The sequence below is a fragment of the Xyrauchen texanus genome, chromosome 15, assembly GCF_025860055.1.
Source record: "Xyrauchen texanus isolate HMW12.3.18 chromosome 15, RBS_HiC_50CHRs, whole genome shotgun sequence".
NCBI classification, from domain to species: Eukaryota; Metazoa; Chordata; class Actinopteri; order Cypriniformes; family Catostomidae; genus Xyrauchen; species Xyrauchen texanus.
In genome coordinates, this window is record NC_068290.1 from 26,374,529 (window position 1) to 26,384,282 (window position 9,754).

Sequence of the window (9,754 nt, forward strand, 5' to 3'; positions counted from 1 at the left end):
AATATCACACCTGCGGGACAGGTACAGGATAGCATCAACAACTGCCCGAGTTACACCAGGAATGCACAATTCCTCCATCAGTGCTCAGCCTGTCCGCTATAGGCTGAGGGAGGCTGGACTGAGGGCTTGTAGGCCTGTTGTAAGGCAGGTCCTTATCAGACATCACCGGCAACAACGTCGCCTATGGGCACAAACCCACCTTCGCTGGACCAGACAAACGTCCAACTGGCAAAAAGTGCTCTTCACTGATGAGTTGTGGTTTTGTCTCACCAGTCAAAGGTATGAGCGCTTCACCGAGGCCTGTACTTTGGAGCGGGATCGATTTGGAGGTGGATGGTCCACCATGGTCTGGGGCGGTGTGTCACAGCATCATTGGACTGAGCTTGTTGTCATTACAGGCAATCTCAACGCTGTGCGTTACAGGGAATACATCATCCTTCCTCATGTGGTACCCTTCCTGCAGGATTATCCTGACATGACCCTCCAGCATGACAATGCCACCAGCCATACTGCTCGTTCTGTGGGTGATTTCCTGCAAGACAGGAATGTCAGTGTTCTGTCATGGCCAGCGAAGAGCCCGGATCTCAATCCCATTGAGCATGTCTGGGACCTGTTGGATTGAAGGGTGAGGGCTAGGGCAATTCCCCCTAGAAATGTCCGGGAACTTGCAAATGCCTAGGTGGAAGAGTGGGGTAACATCTCACAGCAAGAACTGGCTAATCTGGTGCAGATTTGGTGCAAAAAATATGTGTCACATCCCCCAGGGACACATTATTCAATTTCACATGTCTATGAAACTTGTTCAGTTTTTGTCTTAGTTGTTAAATCTTTTTATGTTCATACAAATATTTACACATGTTAAGTTTGCTGAAAATAAAATCAGTTGAATGTGAAAAGAAGTTGAATGTGAGAGGATGTATCTTTTTTTTGCTGAGTTTAGCTGTGACGCCTGCCTGAAATCCTCAAAGTGCGCATGCTCACTGGCGTCAAACGCTACGTGAGCTTCTACACTACGCAGTTTGCGCAGGGTCGGATTCACGGATAAGGATAGGTTGAAGTGAAATTCCATGTGGGAAGAGACAACGCTGAATCCTTCAAACATTGCAAGTAACAGGCTACAGAGAAAGGTATTCCTGCATTATCTTGCTTTGATTTTTTTTTGTTGCGTCTCTATATTAGTTAAGTAGGTCACGCATGCTCTAAATACCATAACCACAATTTGCCTATAGCCATGAGCGGCGTTTACCATATAAGGATTTAAAAGGCGTCATGGGGGTTGACAGCGAGCCAGCTAACGGTAGACCATGCTATCTTAAACCTGTTAAATGCTTCTGATCAGGTGCACATCCTGTAAATCGTTGACAAATCATATTTTTCATTCATGTTTATATATGGAGCTAGCTATGTTTTAAAACGCGTTGAGGAGGTTTGTGTAACATGGCCCCCCAATACATGTAATATTCATAGTTTCCTAAACCCCATATAGAGCCAAACGTAAAGATCAAGTCTATAACACGTTGGCCAGAAGGTTCCAGTAAATGTATGTGTCCTCATTCGCATATAACATTGCTCTATAAAAGCATAAAATGTTCTGTTGGTGTTCAAATAAATCGTTCTGATTTTAAATCTGTTTCTGTATGCAACTATACCAAAATCGATGAAAAACAAAAAAAAAGCATAAACTAATTCCGAAGTGTCCTGGCTCAGATAATTCATATTTAAAATTCCTTGGTAATTTTGAACGTTTTATATATGTTCTAATAGTTCACCCAAAAATTTAAATTCTCTCATCATTTGCTCGCCCTCATAGCATAGAAGATAATTTATAGTAAAAAAAAAAAAAAGGACTTAATTATTGATCTGTTTTTCACCCACACCTATTATATATCTTCTGATGATATGAAATTAACCACTGGAGTCGTATGGATAACTTTTATGCTGCCTTTAAATGCTTTTTGGACCTTCAAATGTCTGGTCACTAGGGCTGCAACTATTGATTATTTTAGTAATCGAGTATTCTACTGATTATTCCATTGATTAATCAAGTAATCGGATAAGAAAAACTTTTTGCCTTCTTAAAGAGCATTATTAAATATACAAAAGTGAAAAGACAGGTCTCTTAAAATGAACAACTTGTTGGTTTCCTTTTTAGAAAAATCTACATTTGTATTGCTTAAATTGAATATAATAATATCTGTCAAAACTAAACCCATTTAGTGCATTTAAGTGCTGTATTACATTCTGGGGTTTAAAGAAACTTTTTTTTTTTCAAATTACTTTAACCTAAACACAACCTAAAACTAAGGCATATATTTAAGTTATAATAAATAATAATATTAATTGCTTTACAAATGGCGAATGGAATAAATGTGTATATATAACAAACTACATCAAGTGAACCCAGTATTAAACCAAGGAGTTTATTATTTCCTCTTTGAAAATAGATATGACCAGGTTGTAAATACGAGATGTCAAATTTTTCACTCAAGACTCACTCATTCATACTTATTGAAAGGGGAAGAGGAACTGGTTTGTGATCTATGTAAGAATGAATTGAGTATAAAACATATTTTGATAGAATGTCCATATCTAAATGATATTAAAAAATATATTGAGGATATTTTTAATAAGGCCTCTCCGTGAATTTTTTTGAGTTTCTATCACATACTAAACTGAAAAACGCTATATAATTGTTATTACTACTACTGTTATTTTTGTTATATATATATATATATATATATATATATATATATATATATATATATATTTTTTTTTTTCTTTTTTTTTTTTTCGTATCTGTGAAACTATTGTAAACATTGTTTTATTTGAACACTGTTGTCTGTGCCATGAATATAGCCACTGCTGCTGATATCGCATCAAAAATATATAAATAAAGTTGGTGCAACTGAACTTTCAGAACTACAAGTTTCAACCTAACTACAGCTCGGGCATAACGTAAGCCTTTACTGTCTTATTGGAAGGCTTTTTGGCATCTGTAGGAGACAAAAAGAAAAAGGTTTTGGCAGGATTGTATCTCCTGGATGAAGTAGATATGGTGTGCGTGCGTGTGCGTGTAAGCCTTTAAAGGAGCATGTGGTAGTTGCAATTAAGAAAAGTGAGCATGTCAACATGCTCAGAACTGAGACTTGCTCTGCACTTTGATGCAATGTTTCCTGCTGCAGAAAACAGATGCTCTGATTGTGTGGATGTTGCCTGAATACACAACAAGGACTTGCCAGCTTTGCCAATGTTGGATAGCGCGCTGCATTTGTTTTCCATCATGACCGCGGATTCTCCTTGGACAGGGGATGTTCTCTGAAATATATCAAGACACCTCCATCTGAACAGTTTATTATTAACTGCTGCTCCTCATCCTCTTCATCACTGGTGCTGGAGTCTGATGATGATTCCAGTATATTGTCGAGGAACGATGTTGCACTCTTGACACTGGGTTGTCTTGTGCTGTGCTGGATGCTCCATTTTCACTTTTGTTGGGCTGCCACGCTTCCTTTTTGGCAGCAAGTGTTTGAAATGTGTCCCATGTTTGAAATGCTGTCTGTGAACTCAGCTGCTTGCTCAACTGAACATGGTGCAGTTGTCTGAACGAAGCTGTCCATACGACGCTGTGATTTACTGACAAAGAGGTGAAATAATAATAATTATTGATATTTATTACTAGGCCTGAAGTTAATAATACTGGCTAATGTAAATGTATTTACTATGTTGTAGGGTTGCCCTACACCTTCTGACCCAACTCATTGCAATCAAATTAACTGAATATATCTGCTGTATTGGATTGGTGCATTTTAGGCTCCAATTTCTACTTACACCACCTGATATTTTGCTCTCTGGTGTATTTTATTAATCACTCTGAGGGGAGTGTGTGTGTGTGAGAGAGAGAGACAGAGAGAGAGTCTATCATAATAACAACGTGAATGAAGCTCAGGCTTTCACAAATTGACTGCAGCATTTTATTTTCTATGGTTATTTTCTTGAGCAAAACTTCGCTAACTTAGGGACATCATAACTAGCCAACATACTGTTTTACATTCTTAACTAGTCATTACATATAGCCATAATTAATGCACATTCTTCACTAGCCTTCATCTCAACTAGCAATCATACTGAAATGCTAACGTTAATGTAACCTTGTGTTGGGTCCGCTCTGTGGATTGGATGCGTTGACTGGATGCTTTCTGCTGAGATGCTGAAGTGTTGACGTTGTGCTATTGTGGTAGGCAAGTTCGGTTTTACAATAGACACACTGTACAGAGTTTTCGTTTTTTTTTTCCAGCTTAAAATTATCCAAACTCTGTACACACTGTCATTTTCTCTGGCCTGTCTCTTCACCTCGCTCCTCGCTATTTTCTCTCCCTTTCTCCATTTTGCAATCTGTGCCATCAAATCACATCTACCTCATTTATCCACAGCATAAGCATGTTGTGCAACAGTAATAATCATCTGTGCAATACACTGACCACTGAGGAGTACGGATTAAACTAAGCTTTGATGATTTTTAGTAATCGAGTTTCTCGAGGAATCGTTTCATCCCTACTGGTCACCATTCACTTGCATTGTGAGGACCTACAGAGCTGAATTTTTTTTCTAAAAATCTTTGTTTGTGTTCAGCAGAAGAAAGAATGTCATGCACATCTAGGATGGTATGAAAGTTAGTAAATGATGAGAGAATTTTCATTTTGGGTGAACTATCTCTTTAATTTCTTCAAAAGGTTAGGTGTGATGGTTAGATTGGACCTTGGTGATGTAGTCCTCCGACGGATGCAGGAGAAGGACTTTGAAGCTGTTAAGGCTCTTATCAAGGTAGAATGTTTTTATTATTATTATTATTATTATTATTATTATTATTATTATTATTCAGCGCATTCTACTTCATACAGTATAACCCTCATAGACTTTTTTTTCCCCCTCACCCTTCTCACTCTCCTCATTTGTCCTATTTTCTTTCTTTTTCTCTCTCTCTGTTTACAGGAGGGATGTGAGGGAACAGAGAACCGCCTGATTCTTCACCTTCTTACCCGTCCGCTCACTCTACTCATGCTTGCAACTCTCTCCTCCATCCTCCGCTGTGTGCTTCACTCTTTTATAATGGCCTTGGTCATTCCAGTCTTCATTCTCATCATCTACCTCAAACTCACCATCCCACAATCGGTGGGCATCCTGGGCTCCAGCAGGCCATACTGGGATTATATGGCTAGCAGTTACCATGCAAACATTGAGCCAGATCTACCCAATCCTCACTCAGGCAGAGTTAAACTGATCCCCAACCAAGAGAAAACCAGACGACGTAAAAAAGCCAAGGAGAAAGAGAAAACAAATGAGAGAGAGAAGGTGGATGAGGATGAGCTTAAGGAGAGGGCGAAGGTTGCTGGAGAGGTGTGGGTGGCAGACTCTGATGCGGAGATTATAGGGTGTGTGGCTAGAGATGGTAGGAGTCGGGACGGTGTAAGTCGGATCTGCAGGCTGGTGGTTCAAAGCTGGTACCGCAGAGAGGGATTGGGCAGATTGATGCTGCAGGGCTTGGAATCTAAAGTAAAGCAGAGTGGAATATGCCGGGTCTATGCCCACGTGCCGTATCCTTCCAAAATGGGAGAGGCTTTCTTCAGGAGGCTGGGCTATCGTCTGCAGGGTGAGACTGCTGGGACTGAGGGAGAGGAAGATGATGACTATGAAGAGCCAGAGAGAGGTTGGCTAGGGTTCCCTTTAACAAAAGTGTTTGTTAAGGATCTATAAGTGTCAATTTTTCCAGTTAATTATAGACCACAGCCGTAAACTCGGAGAACACCTCTCGCTTTGTTACTATACATGTTATTTTCTATGATTGTTTATATTTACAAATCATAAATGTGTAAATCATAAAAAATGATATTGTTGTGCAAGAGTGTTTTAATATTGTTGAACATTGCATATTTCATCTCAGGGGTTCAGAGCCCTAGTCATGAAGGTGTTATTTAAGCTTCTGAAGGAGTGACTGAAAAATTCATCAGTCAATAACTGATTGGTTTTATAGAAACCTTGTTGGAGTTTTATTTATTTTTTAGAAAAGGGACTGAAGATAATTATTGTTTGTTTTCGCTTTCTGTTTACCTTATTCACTTTATTTATTGTGTTGTATTTATAATATAGTGAATTTGAGCTCTATTCCCTTTTGAGTGCTTTTTGTATGTTTCCCTTGAGTGTTGAAGAATGAGCGCAAAGCTTTTATAAAGTATAAATAAAAGTTTTGCTCCAGAGGTTTGTCCTTTTGGGATTCATGTTTTCCTAAAATTCACAGGATGAAAATTAATCAATGTACCCTGAATGTGAACCTGTTAGTTATTGTGTTTCAAATGGGTACAGTTGTCTTATTTTCTGCTTTGCTGATTGCTGTGTACCAAAATATCTGTGGTTTTGCAGCACTGCTCTGATAAGTCTCACTAGAAGCAATCTTTGACACAACATTGTACAAACTTTCTTGTAAATGGAGTTCAGCTTCTCATATACAGACTGATTGCTTTAAATTTACTGCAGAAACATTGCACAGAGAACTACGTTTAAAATCTGCATGCTCCCAAGTGTGTGAGGTGGATATAGTTTAGTGACGCCGAGTTTGAAACCAAGAGCTGTTCATGTTGTGCGGTTATGTGCTTATACCTTAACCACTCACGCTATACCCAACAGCACCTTTTGCTCTCATTCACCACCGGATGTTTATACAGTTTACAGTGTGGTTGGGGAGATGCTCACCTGCAACAGAAAGCTGCGCTGTCACGTTTAGCCTAAGCTTTCAGTGCTAACTTATTCAAAACCTTTGTCTGATTATTGTTGTACTTTTAAAACCACAAACTTCATGCAGACTCTGAACTTTAACAATTAACACCAACAAGGTTAATGAAGTAATTAAATGACTTCTAGCTAATAAAACAGAATAAGTAGTACTCATTTAGCTGATTTTGAGATTACTGTACACATAGTGGTGAATGTTTAGGTTTAATTACTGGTTTCAGGATGATAAGAACTGTTACCTGAAATGTTTTACATTTTGTCAGACCTCACAGATACTCACATTGAGAAAACGAAATGAATCACTGATGAATGCAGGGCTTTGTGAATGTTTTGGAAGAACCATTAACCTTGTTCTTTTTTTTTGTTACCAACACAAATGCAATGTAAAAACCTGTTTTATGCATTTCAGTGCTAGTCCCTATAAAGTTTTATGGGCTGCTATTATGTTAGTCAATTAATGAGCTCACAATTACTTCATCATCTTTCCTTTTGTAACTTTTGCAAGTCATAGTGGGCAGTTTGTTGTGGAAGACCTTTTGTTAAAATGAACAGAGCTACTCAGGCAAATGAACACCTGCTACTATGCCCCCTAACCGATGTGTAACTATTATTGTCATCAGGAAACAGATGCGAGTTCAAGACTGTGGAAAGTAAGTGTGTTTGGAGTTGTGGTTGAATTTGTCTGCACGATGGGGTTCTGTGCTTGTGTGTGGGTAGGTTTCGGAAAATATGACTTTGTGTTTCCTGCCATGATTCGTTCATTTGTATTGCGCCCCTCGATACAATGTGGTGGTCGCCATCATCCTTCCTAATCGTGAGACAGAGGACAAAAGTCGGCTTTGGGTCACTTGTGGAAGTAACCAAATGTTTAGTCAATTAGTGATAGTGCTTTAGTCTTCATGTCATTTGACATGATAAAAGTTATGCATTTTTGTGTGTTTTGTGAAAATGTGCAGTATTTACAGTATTAGCCTTACATATTCAATTGAGCAGGTGTGTGTGATTATTTAGGGGCCAGATCAGCCATTAAGTAGATCCTGGAAGAGAAAAGGGAAAAAAAAATTCATAGTTGTATCTTTTAAGCCCAGAAGTAGTAGTGCACTCATGCTCTCAATGAATTATGCACAATTTTCTGAAATGTAAACAGACTTATGTGACAATTCAGTGATTGCTTGAAGTTTTGCTGCTGCTACTTTTCTATCATGTGTTAGTAAAACTGAACAAAGGCTGAATATAATTCATAATCCCAGCACAATTGGGTTAAGTGAACATAGATGGATTGTACATAACGAAATGTTAAAGAATTGTGTTGCATTGGCTAATTTTAAATAAGTTCATTGAGCAAGCAGTAAAAATCACATTGAATGAACACCATCTGTTAGAAGTCTAAATCCATTTGAACAGCATTTCATAGCAATGTGAGCAAATGATGACTGTTTAATATATATATATATATATATATATATATTATGCAGTATAATTATTTCTCATCTCAAACAAAAATATATTAAGTAGAAGTCTACTGGCTTAGTGTTTTCAATAGAGCTGCTTTGCCTTTTTTCAGTGTGAGATTTATTCGATAAATTAATCAGCATATCATGTGATTAATTAAAAAATAGCAATTGACATAAGCCCTAAGACATAATTTAACTTTGTTTCAAAATGTATTTGTCTTTCATGACAACAAACCTTGGAACATATTTATAGCTGTAAAAAAATGATCATCTGATGACAAACAACTGTAACAAGAGCAGTATATATATTCCTTTCTGTTTTCCCATCTTATACACACAGAGTGTATTGTGGTAAGACCTCAGAAAGACTTGTGGTCGGAAGGTAAATCATGGGAGCAGACAGATCTCTTCCAGATGTTAACATTCAGACATACACACGAGAAGCAGCTCATTGGAGAGCGGTGATTTCCCTGGTCACAGAGTGCATGAGAGGGTGAAGTAGAGTGACTGGAGACAGACATACACACACACAGGATGCCAACTTTAAAGGAACAGGGAAAGAGCCAACGACAGTGGTAGACAACCACAAATTATTAAGTGTGCATTAAAAGCGTGTATGTCTGAAGGAATCACTCTCTGTGCTTGCTTTTGCAGTAGGGCCCTTGCTACCTGTGTGTATAAGTGTTTTGGAGTGTGTGCTTGTGTGAGGGTTAATTTTCTTTTTGGAAAAAACCTCTGGGAAAGTGTCAGAGCCTCCAAGGGATTTTGGTGACCTCCCGTAGTAAACCCAGCTTTTTGGGCCCCTGAGGAAAATAACTAAATGAGTGGAAAGGGTGAGGATGGAGAAAATCTGAGCAAGAGAGAGATGTATGGGAGTGTTTGGATGTTTTTTTTTATGTGTGGGGAAAATGAAGTGGAGGGTGCAAGAGATCTGGAAATTTCCAATTCGCTTGGTTATGCTGTTGGCAGGATTTTCTGATGCACATTCTGGAGTAAAAAGTTTACAAAACACGTCAACACTCAAGAGACTAAAATGTGGATAGGACAAGATCAAATGCTATTTTATAAACATGGAGCAGAAATTAACAGACAATAAATCCATCCATGATGCCATCCAAATGCCTGTAAATTCAGTTCTGACCTGTGTAACTGTCTGTGTAGTTATCTTGTATCAAATTTAACAATATAAAAGATATGGCAGAATATACCTATACACTGTATGATAGGGTTCAATAATATTATAGAAGTGACACACTATCTTATGTCTCTGTGACACTTTTACATATCTCTTTAAATATCACACTAATTATACAGATTATTCAACCGCGTCGCTGTTTAAATGCACTTCAGCCCTCCAAAATAGGTTTGAAAACCATTTTCACCCAATCAGGGACCCTCTTTCTCACAGCTATATGACTATGTCATACGTTTTCTATACCTCCCTCTTCCTTAACCCATTTTTAAACTCTCACTCATTTTTGCATGACTGAATGAGTTAGCAAGTTTCGTCTTTCGGA

At 38.2% G+C, this 9,754-nt stretch overlaps 1 protein-coding gene across 1 annotated transcript; it reads left to right on the forward strand.

Annotated features, from left to right (window-relative positions):
• Positions 1 to 993: 993 nt before the first annotated feature.
• Positions 994 to 6,204, forward strand: LOC127655694 (probable N-acetyltransferase 14). Its single transcript, XM_052143633.1, has 3 exons — positions 994 to 1,127; positions 4,731 to 4,821; positions 4,990 to 6,204. The coding sequence occupies exons 2-3, from the start codon at positions 4,741 to 4,743 to the stop codon at positions 5,749 to 5,751; spliced, it is 843 nt and encodes a 280-aa protein (XP_051999593.1). The 5' UTR covers positions 994 to 1,127; positions 4,731 to 4,740; the 3' UTR covers positions 5,752 to 6,204.
• The last annotated feature ends 3,550 nt before the right edge of the window (positions 6,205 to 9,754 follow it).